The sequence below is a fragment of the Leptodactylus fuscus genome, chromosome 1 (assembly GCF_031893055.1).
Source record: "Leptodactylus fuscus isolate aLepFus1 chromosome 1, aLepFus1.hap2, whole genome shotgun sequence".
NCBI classification, from domain to species: domain Eukaryota; kingdom Metazoa; phylum Chordata; class Amphibia; order Anura; family Leptodactylidae; genus Leptodactylus; species Leptodactylus fuscus.
In genome coordinates, this window is record NC_134265.1 from 121,538,346 (window position 1) to 121,553,900 (window position 15,555).

General features: G+C 41.4%; 1 protein-coding gene across 5 annotated transcripts in view; it reads left to right on the forward strand.

The window, feature by feature from the left end:
- GIT2 (GIT ArfGAP 2) overlaps positions 1-15,130 on the forward strand; it is a 68,609-nt gene extending 53,479 nt beyond the window's left edge. For 3 of the 5 annotated variants that reach the window (XM_075276586.1, XM_075276584.1, XM_075276588.1), the window contains 4 exons: positions 987-1,069; positions 4,796-4,984; positions 11,057-11,120; positions 12,691-15,130. In XM_075276586.1, coding sequence (XP_075132687.1) covers positions 987-1,069; positions 4,796-4,984; positions 11,057-11,120; positions 12,691-12,903 — 549 coding nt within the window. In that variant the 3' untranslated portion in view covers positions 12,904-15,130. Of the gene's footprint in view, positions 1-986; positions 1,070-4,795; positions 4,985-9,565; positions 9,721-11,056; positions 11,121-12,690 lie in introns of all 5 variants that reach the window. The other 2 variants (XM_075276587.1, XM_075276590.1) reach the window with 2 other exon arrangements.
- Positions 15,131-15,555: the final 425 nt, after the last annotated feature.

Genomic DNA, 15,555 nt, shown 5'->3' on the forward strand with positions numbered 1-15,555 from the left:
CCTAGACAGAAGTTGAATACACGGACTGCTTTATGCAGTCAGCAGATGACGTTAGGATTAAAGAAGACCTTTCACCACCTTCAACAAATCCAGCCATTTGCATCATTTGATAGCTGCTGCTCCACTGATTCTAGCACAGGTGGAATTTTATTTTTCTGTAGCTCTCACCATCCCACCATTTCTTAGCAATCAATGCTTGAGTTTTGGTGTCTGATATGGTATTTCTTCTCTATACTGTAAGGTAGGAGAAAGCAAGGGGGGTGATTCTGAGCTCTGACACTGGCTGCCTCTGATTGGAGTTCGGAATTATGTCCCCCCTCAACACCTTGACACTGCCCTTCTGACATTGCAGAACTTTAATGGCACATTTGAAACTAAAACTTATTGCAGTTTTTCTGGAATGGTGGAGAAAATTTCCAGATGCTAAGAACTTGAATCGGTGGCTAAAGGTTCTCTTTGAAGAGGACCTTTCATGTCCTCATGCAAGTGCATAAACTTGTACTGGGGCATATTCCTAACAGCTCAGTGCCATCACTGGGTGGTAAGAAACGCCCCCTCTGACAGTACAAGACTATGTTAGAGTACAATCAGGGAGGCATTCCTCACAGCTCATCGATGACGCTGACCTGTGAGGAACGCCCTGCTGACAGTGGGGAGATATCGGTGCTGAAACTAATGGCACCGATATCTCCTCCAACGGAGCACATATTGGGAAAGCAGACATTGTGCTGAATTCAGTATTCAACAGTTCTAGCAGTATATAAAACTGCACTTTCATGAGGACATGAAGGGTCCTGTTTCAGTGTGTGGCAGTGCGGTATGGGAACACTGGTACACCAACCATTTTCATTATTTTATGTTTCTGGACTAGGATAGAACAGACTGATCAGATGATGGGGTCTAGGTGTTCTAGAGCATTTGGTAATTTGTTTTTCACACCCTTTTAAAATCTGTAAATATGTAAAGTCTCTGCTCACTCACTTTAGGGGTCAAAGGTAGAAAAGCAGACCAGTGTACCTGAAAGTGACTATGATAATACCCTCCATGATGCAGAGCTGGAAGAAACAAGGTAGGTCCAGAATGTGTGATGTATTAACAATAATAAAATCTATGCTAAACATTTTAAAGATAATGTGCAGCATTGCAGCATTTCTTTTCCTCCGATGAATCAAAATTAAAAAAAAGAATTTTTCATTCAAAAACTCCCAATTCTGCTCCTACTGTTTTATCTATGGAGCTTCTAGTAGCACCTATAAAGCTGCTGCTCAAAAAATAGTCCTGCAATCTAGTCTAGGGCTAGTTTCAGCCAACTAAAGTGCCTTGAAAAACAGCCATGTTTCATGGCCATCTTGCACCCAAGGGCACCTGTTTTTGCGGATTCTCAATACATTTTGAATGTATGGAGGGATTTGCAAAACCGGCCAAAAACAGGATTTGACTTATATTTTAATGGACTGTCAAAATAAGGGTCAAGTGAATAGCCCCCACTCACGGACAATGAATTTAATGCTTCTGTGTGATGTCATAAAAAAAAAAAAGTCACATGGCCATTATTCACTATCATGTCCATGTATCCTTAGGGTATGTGCACAAAGCAGAAATTTCAAGAATGAGCAGGACATTTACCGTATTTTTTGGACTATAAGAATGTGGGGGGAGGAGCGGATTTACAGCACGGCCGCGCTACTGCCACCGCTGGTTTTCTTCAGCGGCAGGAGCGTGATAATCTGCAGTCCCCGGCATCTGCCGGTCTATTACAGCAGATGCCGGGGAGTGTCTTAGCTGCCGGGGCCTGCAGATTGCCACGCTCCTGCCGCTGAAGAAAACCAGCGGTGGCAGTAGCGCGGCCATGCTGCAAATCCGCTCCTCCTCTGCAGGTCCCGGCAGTCAGTTAGCCCCGGGGCCGGTCCCCACCGGCCCCATACCTTTAGTGATGCAGGCCGGCTCCTGCACGGCGAGGCCGCAGGAGCCGACCTGTTCCGATGACAGCTGGGAGCCTAATGAAGGCTCCCAGGCCTGTCATAGCTATATATTCCTATCGCAGCTGGTCTATGACACTCCGCGATAGTAATGTATAGAATCTCCCATAGACGGCAATACACTTGTATTGCCGTCTATGGGACTTGCAATCAAATGATTGCAGGTTCAAGCCCCCTAGGCGGGGGATAATAAAATAGTAAAAAAAAAAAAACACTTAAAAAAATATAATAAAAAATAAAATAAATAAAAGTTCACCTCCTTTCCCTAGAATACATATAAAAGTATAACATTACTGTGAAACATACACATTAGGTATCCCTGTGTCTGAAAATGCCCGGTCTACTAATATTTTTATGTACAGTGAACATCAAAATCAAAAGTGCTAAACCGCCGGGTTTTTCTCTCTGTTTTGCCTCTGAATTAAATAAAAGGTGATCTAAGCAATAAACATTTCCCAAAATGGTATATCTAAAAAGTACACCTGGCCCCACAAAAAAAACGCCCTATACATCCCCATACAGCTGCAGGGTCACCTGTCAATGTGGTCTTGCAGCTGTTCCAAAACTACAAATCCCATATATTAAATATTTTACCATTTTTTGCCTGAAAATTTTTTTCCCTATTTTTCTCCTCTAAAACCTAGGTGCGTCTTATAGTCCGAAAAATACGGTATTTTATTTATTTTCTGCTAGCTGAAAAAAAATCTGCCTCCCATTGAAATGAATAGGAGACAGAATCTGTCTCAAAATCCTCTCCAAATTCTTCCATGTGAACATACTGTATGTACTGAACACTGTAGTAAATAATACTGCATTTACGCCACCATGATTCTTGCTAACCTACTCTGAAGTAGAGTGGGTGCAGAGGCGCGCCACCAAGGTTATTGGGGAGGGGGTGGGTGGGTGGATTAGAGTATAAAGACAGATTATCAAACTTGGGCTTGACTTCGGAAAAGAGACGGTTTAGGGGCGACCTGATTATGATGTACAAATAGATGAATGGACCATACAGAGATCTTACTAATGATCTCTTTACACCTTGACCTGTAACTGTGTCAAGGGGGCATCCTCTAAGGTTTACTACATTCATAGGCAGAGATTCTTTACATGATGTGGTGATGTTTAATCATTTCTACAAGTTCAAGATGGGCCTGCATGCCTTCCTTGAAAGTAAGAATATCATGGGTTATGTGAGCTAGATATTTGTGGGACAGGATGTTGATCCAGAGACTTGGTCCAATTGCCAATCTTATTTACTATCTGTTACCATCTAATATCTTACTGCTGAACAATGTAGCATTATCTGTGGTCAGATGTGATTGGTTTTATTTACAGCACTAAATCTAATACCCGTTCAGCTAACCGTTAACAGCTCTTCCTCGTGCAGCAGTGCCCGGGCTGTTAGAGGCTTGTTAGTCCGTTCAGAGAGTAGTGTGTCCAGCATCATGTCACTTGTAGAAACGCCCATATCTATTAAGCTGTAGTTAAAAAGTAATTCAAGGAAGACAGGCATTGTGAAAATGCAAACTGTAGTTCCATCTTCTTACACAATTCAGACCCTATGAAGTAGTCTTTAGTCTTAGTTTACTATCTGTCTCAATGACTGCAATGATCTTGGTGTTTTGTATACAAATATTAGTAAGGTGTTGTATTTTTGTTTAAACCGGTTCAGGTGGGCCTGGTGTTTCCCTATTTCCTCTTTTTTGGGTTGGGAGTCCCCATGCTCATCTGACAGAACGGTCTTACACGCGCAGTACTGTCTTAGTGACATCCTTCTGTCTCTACGTCTACTCGGGGGAGTGTAAAAAGAAGATAGCTGCACTAAATATTGTACTGAGGGCCGGAAGAAGCGTGGAAACACGAATCGTCCGTTCCCCCTACAGTCTGTGTCTATGGCATATTTCAGCTGTGCAATATTTGTCCTGCATTGAGCTACCAATAAAGCGAGAGAAGTTTGCCGCTTCACTTTTTTTTTTTTTTTTTTTCTTTTTTTCCTTCTTACACGTGTTATCATAGTTTACTATGAATGTTTTTTTTTTCTTTAATGTCTTTGAAGCCTAATAAATATGGATAGTTTGTAAACTACAAGCGGCATGGTGCTGGACACACTCTTCTCTGAATGGATTAGTTTTATTCACATAGGACACTTGTGGCTGTGTTCTCAGAAAAATCACAATTTGGGCAGCTGTGTCCATTTTTTTGACACAGGATTAGAGCATAGTGAGACATAAGTTTAGCCTGGAGTGTATGAACTTCAGTATTTGTAGCAGGCTTGTTATCTTAAAAATGGTCACCTACCCCAAAAACCAAACAAACCCAGAACTTCCAAACCTGTGCTCTATTGGCCGATGGTTTCCCTATAGGTGTAATTGAAGCAGAAAGTCCACAGTGGAAAACTCTGAAATGCATCACTGTTTTTCCCGCATTGCTTTTCTGCTGTGACCTGCTGCGTAGGGCTTTAGCCTAAGAGTTTTATTATGCCTTTGCATTATATTGTGATATTTTTTTTTTTTTTTGGTCTGTGTAGAAGCAATGAATCTCTCTCAAAAGTTTACAGATTCCATATATATAAGCTGTTACTAACATATTTGAGTGCATCACTTCATGTGAACATGTGCATACAATGAGCAAAGGCAATTAAAAATCATTGTGGCCTAAAATTCACTCACTTGGTTCTAATCTGATTGTATTGTCAGCGAGGTACAGCCATGCACTGTGTAGATGGAAGTTAATAATTCCAAGTGCATTAAGACATAAATAGTGAAATGTCTTTATTGTACAGAAATATTTTTCCTAAGCGTCCTCTGTCTATGCAGCTCGAGTAGGAAGGGCAGGCAGAGAAGCATGGCCTGGCATGGAGAAGGCTCCATTCCTGAAATGGATGACCCTAATATAGATGCAAGCTCCACTCTACCCAGCACTGAGGATGTAATTCGGAAGACTGAACAAATCACCAAAAACATTCAAGAGCTGCTTAGGGCAGCACAAGAAAACAAACATGACAGGTAAGTTGAGTTACAGTGTACTTAGTTTTCTACAAAAAATGGTCAATAAATGTAGCAATATACTGTACAATGTGGAGGTCAAGGTAATGTGCTCTAAGAGCTATGATGATGGAAATTGAATGAGAACAGAAAGAAGTGTAAAAGAAGTGTCATAATACTAATGCTGGGAGCTGCACACGTTGAGAAATAGCTGATCAGCAGGGGTCCTGATAGACTGACACCTGCCAATCTTAATGATACGTCATCAATTTATTTTTTTTTAAAGGTAGATAATCCCTTAAAAGGATTATTCTAATTAATTGATATTGATGACCTACCCTCAGTCAGGATTCAACATACAGGACCCCGCTGCTCAGCTGTTTGCAGAAACTCCATTACTGTTTACATTTCACTTCTGTTTTATAGTTACCATGCAATGTATTTACATGCTGTTCACTTGTACAGGGTAAGGCTGTAATTATATTGCATGGCTGCTAGAAGAAAACAGGTTCTGTGCAGTGTAAATATGGAAGGATCACTTCGCTTGCACAAGCGCCACAATCCCTTCCAACTGATCAGAAGGGCCGTCCCTGATCCACTGATCTTATTCATAACCTATCCTTTAAAGGGGTACCCACGCTGTCTCAGTTGCAAAATACATACATCTCTAGTAGCAGAAATCAACACTCCTCTCTACTGGTTGGACAATTCAATGCAGTGTCCTCTATACAGACATCTTTACAAGGGAGACAATTGTCTGTTTATCATGCTTTCTCTGACCACTGTTGAGATTCTACTGGTCCCCAGCTATCTCCAGCTGGCTCCCTGCTAATCCCTGTTTGAAATCAGGGGACTTTTCCGCCCACTCTCCTTACGTGTAGCCATGATCTACCGCCCACCTGGCTCACCCTACCAATTTTTGGACCACTTTGCTTCTTGGCTTCCCCACTTTTTATCCAGTGACATTCCTACCCTCATCATGGGTAACATTAACATCCCTATTGCCCCCCCTCACTCCCCGGCTGCCTCACAGTTTCTCTCATTAACCACTTCTCTTGGTCTCTCACAATGTTCTTCTTCCGCCACACGTATAGATGGTAACACGATTGCTCTAGTCTTCCATCGACTCCTCACAGTCTCTAAATTTTCTAACTCTTCTCTGCTGCTCTCTGACCACAACCTTCTATCTCTCACCATCAGTGCTCTCTCCCCTTCACAAGACGCCCCTACCCATCACACATATAGGAACTTGCGTGCTATTGACACCCAGCACCTCTCAGATACTCTACAGTCCTCCCTGTCCCCCATCTCTTCAATCTCCTGTCCCAATCTGGCCACCAGTCACTATAATAAAACCCTCAAAAATGCATTGGATGAGGTTGCTCCCCCCTCCACTCGTAAAGTCCCACATAGGAGGCAGCAACCCTGGCACACGCCATAGACACGATTTCTCCAGCGATGCTCTAGGTGTGCCGAACGTCTCTGCAGAAAATCACGCTCACCTGCAGATTTCCTCCACTTCAAGTTTATGCTTAAAACATATAGCTCTGCCCTTTATCTCGCCAAACAAGACTATTTCACCGCCCTCATCTCTTCTCTCTCCAGCAACCCTAAAAGGCTTTTTGAAACCTTTCACTCCTTACTCACACCCAAGGTACAGACGCCATTCACAGACCTTAGTGCTGATGACCTGACCATGTATTTCCATGATAAAATTGATAAGATCCGTCAGGAAATTACTGCCCAAGCCCCAGGTGGCATTGACTCCCACACCTACGATAGTACTGATCCCCTCACCAGCCGCACTTCAGACTGTCCATTCTCATCTTTTGAACCTGTTACAGAAGAGGAAGTCTCCCAGCTACTTTCTTCATCTCGCCCTACAACCTGCAGTAGTGACCCCTTCCCCTCACACCTTCTCCAATCTCTGTCCCCTGCTGTCACTACTTACCTTACTAAAATATTTAACCTCTCTCTCTCTTCTGGAATCTTCCCATCCTCCTTCAAGCATGCTGTTATAACCCCGCTACTGAAAAAACCCTCCCTGGACCCATCCTGTGCTGCTAACTATCGACCCGTCTCTAACCTCCCCATCATCTCTAAACTTTTGGAACGCCTGGTTTATTCTCGGTTAATCCGTTATCTCTCTAACTCTCTGCTTGACCCCTTACAATCTGGTTTCCGCGCTCTGCACTCTACTGAAACAGCTCTCACAAAAGTCTCTAATGATCTACTAAAGGCTAAATCCAATGGTGACTTCTCTCTTCTTATTCTTCTGGACCTCTCTGCAGCTTTTGACACTGTTGACCATCAACTTCTCCTCACTATGCTCCGCTCAGTCGGCCTCAATGACACTGCGCTCTCCTGGTTCTCCTCTTATCTCTCAGACCGCACTTTCAGTGTATCATTCGCGGGCTCTGTTTCCTCCCCTCTTTCCCTTGCTGTTGGGGTTCCTCAGGGCTCAGTCCTTGGCCCCCTGCTCTTTTCTCTCTACACAGCCCCCATTGGACAAACCATCGCCAGATTTGGCTTCAGGTACCATCTTTATGCTGATGACACCCAATTATACACACCTTCCCGTGACAGCACCCCTGCACTCATACAGAACACCAGTGACTGTCTCTCTGCTGTCTCTAATATCATGTCCTCGCTCTATCTGAAACTAAATCTCTCTAAGACTGAACTACTACTGTTTCCACCATCTAACAGATCTGTCCCTGATGTATCCATTGCAGTCTCAGGCCTTACTATATCTCCTAGGCAGCATGCCCGCTGCCTCGGGGTCATATTTGACGCAGACCTTTCCTTCACCCCTCATATTGAATCACTCGCCACCATTCTCACAGTTATTCCCCATCCAGATCTGTAATTTAGTGTAGTTCAGTCTTTCCTTGTCTAGGCCTGGACAACTTTTAGGACTAGTAGCTCTTGCTAAAATGTAAACTAAAGAAACCAGGGATGTAAAAGTGTGGGTGCACAGAAAGCACACTGAAAATGCATAAAGGGAATGGAGCAAAAACTGGTCACACTGGCTGTTTTGTTTTGTTAAGTCATCTTTGCATTATGGTCAACCAGTTTTGTCCAGCCTTGCCCTAAGGTAAAATTTGTAGTATTTAGAAGGTGTTATTGAGTAATTTTCTTTGACACTTTTGCTGTGTAGTAGTGAACAGAAGTGTATACCTGTCCACTATATTAATTTCTCAAGAGTGCATAGATGGCAAGTGGTTTGCATCTGTCTTTCTGGTATTAAAGGGGTATTCTGGCCCCAAGTGGAGTTTTCATACTGATGACCTATCTACAGTGCTGTTGCAGTGAATGGGAAGCATGTGTAGACTGTTCCTATCCAAGTAATAGGAGTGACGCTGTAACTCCCCAGAACCACCATTATGCAGTGGACAGGGTTGCGGCTCAGCTCTTATCACTTGTATAGGAGCAGTTTGCTCTCCATCCACTACAGCAGTTTCCAGATCCTGGAGGCTGTCAAACAGCTGATCTGTATGGAGGTATTGGACCCACACAGATGGAACACCCCAAAGATAGGACATTAGTATGAAAGCTCCATTTGGGGCCCAGAAAACCACTCTTAAATGCAGCATTAATACAATGTACTGTATAGAGCATTGGTTCTTCTTGCTGTAGAAATTACAAGTGCCAGCATTTATTCAGTGTGATACACCGAGCAGAGAGAGAGACAGAGCAAAATGTACCAAACTGAAAAGCTTTAATATCCATTTTATCATTTGTACCTTCCATATTTCTACTCTCTACAAGTGGAAGAAAATGGAGGGATTGTGACACAATTCTGTCACGTCATAGCTGCTTGTGAGAGCGTAAGTTCCCAATAAGTAAGGATGGGACACCAAGGAGGTTACTAGGAAGTGCGCTAATACTTTAATTTGTAGTTTTGCTGTAGGTTTTTCTATTAGGTTTTCAGGTGAGAAAAGGTTCTATTCTATTTTCTTCTGTACTTGCCATTTCTTTTTCAACCACATTTAATATGTTGGTCTATGTTCCAAAGTCTTATTCAGAAAGTTTTCTTTATTGAAGTCGTTCTGTGTTGTGGCGAATCCTGTTGGCAAGTGCTAATAGTCACTTTTAGTGAAGAGCGGAAAACTGGTATTCTGTGTTTTACTGCCTATAGCGGCTTTCAATACCGCTGTAGCGCTGATGCACAAGAGAAATCTAGCATTCTAGTGCCTGAATAGCTCCCTATATGCTACAGTATCTAGAAGTAGCTCATTGGGAAACACTTTTGCTAAAATTATTTCTCTATACATGATTTTTCTATTCCATATTACCTACAGAGTTAAGTAATTTAATGTAGCCCAAAACACATTAAATACAAACCTAATGTAGCATAAAATACCATTATATATGTATTGATTTTATATTGAATAGCGAGCCTTTGTCATTGATAGGGCAGAAATCCTGCTGATTTGTTACGGTCACGCTGTATTTCGGACCCTGGTTATTATTGTAGTGGTTTGCTTACGTCTAGTACCAACATATTTTCATCCTATAAGAATCTTCATGTATTTCTTGAAGTCATTTCTACTTTGACATTTTGTCTTACTGTCATGTCCTCCGCTTATTCTGACACAGGCCCTTTGAACGTGAAAGTGTGCGCAGGCTGAGGCATAGCCTTGGTTGCTTTAGCACATTGGTTCCTTGGGCAGAGAAAGCCCCACTGCAGCCATTGACTCTCCAGCAGCCAGACTCTACCTCCTGGTACTCCGGCCTCTGTCCCTGTTTCCCAGGCACAGTGACCTCTCTATTTATTTGTTTTTGCCTGTCTCTCTTTGCTGCAAGCTGTCATGCCCATTGGTGGAAGTAAATTATTAACATGTAATGCTAGTACAGTATACACTTTGTTATATGGAAGTGTAATATTCTTTATTTTCTGTTTAATGTGATAAAAGGCTTGTGTCTTGCTTTTCACACTGGCAGAGTAAATGATACCAGTCCTGTTTTGTTTTTTTTCTTCTACCTCTGGTCTGAACACTCATTGCATGTCTAAAACTGAATTTCCTGACTGGTGTATATTACTTGCTATGGATACTAATTGCAGGCTTTTCCTGTCAGGGATTGTTATGCTGTAGTTTGAGCTATATATAGTAGTCATAGGAAGTGTCCTTGCCATGCATTGTGTGGAGTGTAACATTGTAGATGCTTAGATACCTCAGATATAGTCATGTTCCTCTTTGAAGCAGGATTACAATAATGTATTTTTTCTTTGTCTGTATTCTAAATTTAACTACATGGAATTATGGACAGTTATGATGAGAGAAATCATGGACTAAGCGTCTTTGTTACATTCAGTGCTGCTATTCATAGTCCATGTTAAGCTGTAAACTTCTAGACAAACCAGGAGTTTAAGATATTAAGCAGTGAGAAAAAAATTTACAAAAATAAAAATCCTATTACTTTCTTGGCAAGTACTTCATGATATGTATTTTTGGCCCCATTTACTACTAATCCTAGTGCAGATAGTGTGATACATCAGAGTGCTGCTCTTGGCATTAATACTGTGTGTATGTGTTTGCGGTGTTTGCATCTAATGCATTGCTTCTTATTCCCCTTTGTGTGTAATGTTTACAATACGCTGAATACTAAATATGGCAAGAAATCCCACTATACAATATCACAATTGCTAACAAGTACTGTAATCTTCCTGTCATGTTGGGATTTGTTGCCCAGGTTTCATCTCTGGTTAAAGGCTAAAGGACCTCCATTACAGAACCTGTATCCAGTCTAAGCTTTACCACTTTTCATCTTCTGTAGTATTCAGGAATTACATGGAAAGTAGTGTGTTCATGTATTCCTGTTCCTAGGATAAAGTCCCATTCAGGCACTAGAAGCAAATCTGTATGGCCAAAGCAGAAGAAATGCAAGGCATCATTTAGCAGTTACCATATGTACTTTTCCTGTATGCCCTTGGTATATAAGAAAAGCTGCTGTCATGATAACCTACAGCACTTGTGTAGTATTATTGCACAAGGCCGTGCCTGCCTGATAGGTATACAGAAAGTACAGGATGCCTACGCCATATAAATATGATCTAGTTTTCATAAATTCTGGTCTTTGTCTTTGCAGCTATATACCATGTTCAGAAAGAATACACGTTGCAGTGACAGAAATGGCAGCCCTCTTTCCAAAGGTAAGCTTGGCGCTGAACATTTGACAATCAGGTGAGCAGGGCCAGGACAAGGTATTTTGGTGCCCTTTGCAGTGTCCATCTGAAAATTGGCAGAGGAAAATGTTCTATGTGGAGAACAGTTTCCAAATCAGACTCCATTGTAGTTAATATTTAAGTTGTCCTCTGACGAAGTAGAATTGTAGAGATGTGAAGATAGTGTGAACCTAGCGTAAATTTATACCCCTTCCCTTTTTCTGCATAGCATTTAGGCTAGGTTCACATCTGTGTCTGCGTCTCCAACTCTGCTGAAAATTGGCTGAGAGAAAAGTCCTGCATGAAGGACTTTTCTCTACCAGTTTCAGCATAAACATGGCTGATCCGAACGACGCAGAGCCCGGTGCAAGGGTGAACCTAGCCTTATTGAGAGAATACAAATTGGAGCAATCCAATGATGAATCGTAGTAATGATATAATCATGAATCCCTGTATGGATTTCTATTGATTTAAAAGGATTCTATGATTGGGAAAACTCATTTTTAACTAAGCATATATTTGCATAGCCTTTAGAAAGGCTATTCCAGACATACCTTTAAATAGTTAATCCTCTCAACCATTTTTGAATTAGCCCGCTTTTATTGCTATGCTAATTATCCAAAATAATTCAAACATTGACCAGGGTGTCTTGACACCCTGGCCAATGTTTGAATTATTTTGAAATTGCTGTACACATACTCGTTCTATCTCAATTAGTTAATTTGTTATGCTAATTATCCAGCACGGTGCACTCCGGAAGTTCACTGAGCACTGTGTGATGTGTGTAAACAGGGGGAGGTGAGAGCAGGGAAGGCTGATGAATCAGCAACAGCAGCAGCCTCCCTGCTCTCAGCTCCCCCTATGTACACATATCACACAGTGCTCGCTGAACTTCTGGAGTGCACCTTGTTGGATAATTAGCATAGCAATAAAAGCGGGCTAATTCAAAAACAGCTGAGGGGATTAATAAATTAAAGGTATGTCTGGGATAGCCTTTCTATAGGCTATGCAAATATATGCTTAGTTAAAAACTGTAGAATCACCTTTACCTGGGATTAGGTGTATAACCAGTTTACTGCTGTCAGACTCCCTTTAAACATGGGTGATGCAGACAAAGCACCCCCACTCTCACTCATTGTTAACCCCTTCCCCAAATAACACAATACGACTGAAGCTCTCTTTCATCAAGTTCAATTATTTCAATTCAAGTTCAATTTTCAGATAAAGGAAATACCGTAATCATGCACATGGGAGACCTTTGCCACAGATTTTTTTTTTTTTTGACACTCCCTTCTGATACTCTGTATTATGCCTACAATATGACTCAAGGTGTTTAAAGAGCATGGAGGAAAGTATTTGGATGTCAAAAATCTCTGCTTTGGGTTCTGTACTAAAAGTTCTGACCAGAAAGTTACTTAAGTTTATTGTCCCTATGGGAGATGACAATTTTTAGAACAATTCAGGTGCAAAATTTTGGTTGCTAGCAGACTGCCCATGGGCTTCCTGGAAGAAGACTTGACATTTCTCTGTGATGACATTTCTGCTCTCTTCTTCTTAGAAACCCAAGTCGGACATGGTGAGAACATCACTACGACTTCTTACATCCAGTGCTTATCGACTGCAAACCGAATGCAAAAAGACCCTGCCTATAGAGTCCAGTCCAAGCACCGACATTCAGCTGGTGACACAGCAAGTCATTCAATGTGCTTATGACATCGCCAAGGCTGCTAAACAATTGGTCACCATCACAACCAAAGAAAACACAAACTAAAAACTGGTGGTCACCTTTTGTCTTGTCTGACACACGTGGAACTTGATATTTTTCTTAGGGTTTTATTTGATAATTAGGCAGGTTCATCTTAAGACTTCAGTATCAGTATTACATTTTGCATGTTTTATTTCTAAGTGTTCCTCTGGACTATCTTAATTTACCCCACTGCCTTATATGTAAACTTTTCTGACAAAGCGTTGTGCTCCATCCATTATTCAGAGAACCTTAAAGGGGTTTTCCAGGACTACAAAACTAATGGCCTGTACTTAGTACAGACTATTAATATAAGATGGGGTTCTGCTCCTGGAAACACTGCTGATCAGCTGACTCAGGGGTCCTTCATTGCTTACTAGGCCTAGTACTGAAACTCTGTCACTTGAGCAGAACACTGTCTCAGTAAGCTTTATTTTTGGGCACAGTCCCTAAGAAAGGTATAGATCTGTTTCTGGTAAACAATGATGGGAGCGCTAGATGTCGCCTTTATCAGCTGTCATGCCAGGAATTGCCAGCCCCTCCCTAACTTAGCTTAAATCTAGAACAGCCATTAGTTTTATTTTCTGCGAAAAACCCTTGAATTTTTTTTTTTATCACTGTGACAATATTATGGCTCAGTTTGCACATCATACAGAACATTGCTGGGATTGTATTTCGTGATCTTGTTTTTAATGATTCGAGCTCTGTAAAAATAGTATTTTATAAACCTGATAACTTTAATGTTTTGTTTTTGACGGATCCAGTAATGCTTGTCCGTACAGTTGCCGGTCCAGCTGTTTATACATTAACACAATAATATTCTTCATTATGCTGCCAGGTTATAACTTCTACTCCCAATATTTTGTTTCCACCCTCCTTGGTGTTCTGCTGATGGGGTAGAGCTTGAATTGCTGTCACAAGCCCTCTTAAAGAGCATCTGTCAACTCTCCTGACTTTTTTCTTTTTTGGAATATACTTAAAATAACAATGTTGTGTATTATCTTTGAACTCTGCATTATTTTCCCCGAAGATGTATAACTCTGACAACTGGCTCTTACCATTTCCTTTATCATTGAAGGGTATCCTTAGACAATCCCGTGCTGACAGTGCAATACTGTGTAGGGACACCTGGTTGCTGAGGGGGGGCTGATAACACCCAGTTGTCAATTTATTCATACATTTTCTGGAGGAGCAACACAATTCGGTCTTATAAAAATAGATTTTTATTATTATACAGGTATTTCCTACAATAATGAAGTCAGGAGAAGGGACAGGCCCTCTTTAAATATAAGTGCCTGTACCGATTACATTGACCTTTAATCTGAAACCTTGACATTCAGATCAGAGAACAGTATAGTGAAGGTAAAAGTGTGAGAATTTCTGTATGTGTGATAAATGTCCAGAAGTATATTTGTAAATGTTCAGTGTGTGACACTGAGTCCTGCAAATTCTGGATTTCATTCTAGCATTAATGCAAGTAGGTGAAATGTAAAATCCATCCACAAACACGGTGCTCAGTATTTGTACTGCTGCCAATAAGTGAACTTACTATTACAGTCCGAATGTTACAAGAATCAACACAATTGCTGAAAGTTTGTGTTGGTCGATTGTGTTGTTCTAACACAACAGGAGCATATAAATGGTGCTAGAACATAAAGGTGGTGTATGTGAATGCTACTGTGTTGAGAAACATTTAGACTATGTAACGATGTGGGCATTCTTATACCCACACTTGAGATAAGAGGCTGCTCTTTAGAGGCCATCAATGTTGCCTATGGAGAAGTCATTGTACCACTAACATTTGCAGGAATGTCATAAGACACTGGTGGCAGTTCCTCTGTGTAACAGGTAATCTATTTGCAATGGTGTTGGCTACAGAAGGGGATTATTTCCTTCGTTTTGGTGGTTTATATGGTGACCGATTTTATGCTTCAAGCAGGCCTTTAACAGTGGGATAGCTTGTGCCCAAAATGTGTCTGGTAAGTGATAAAGCAACAGAAAGTTAGGTAAAAGATCTGAAGGTGTTCCATTACGTAAGTATACTTAGGACTTCCCCCTCTGAATTCTGCTTATACTGTGATGTCATCATTTTTCCAGTTGGTTTATAATCCAGTAATCTCATTGGTTGTAACAGTGGCTACCACAGATCTCCTGGACTTGATCTCTGAGAATATGCTATTAGTGGTTCTCCCATGTTTTTTGAAAGAACCCACAGATGCTGGTTTCAAATGTTGTGGCCATATGTATTTTGTAACAGCGGAGCTATGTTAGGCCCCATGTGTGTACAATATCCATCTGTCAATGCTCAGTGGCTGTGCATCTCCGTGTGCTGATGTGTAGACTTTGTCAGGTACTATGTATAGTTATTCTACCCTGAGCGCATATTCATACAAATGGGCTGCGCACTCAAGTGTAAAAAAGCACACCAAGGGTTAACTGTTTCTATGGATCCCTCATAGACTTGAATCTATTGGAGGGATCTGTAAAAGCAGCCATAAAAAACTGTATGTTCTGTTATTTGATAGATCTGTCACGCTGATCCTTTCCCCCCCCCCTTCCCCCAACAAAGAGGTGTAGCAGCAAATTGAAAGCGGCTACAAATGTATTTCATGTCACTCCAGTGCAAATAGATCTTGCAGGTTTTGTCTCTAATCTCTATTGTTCAGGAGACTTGTGTAG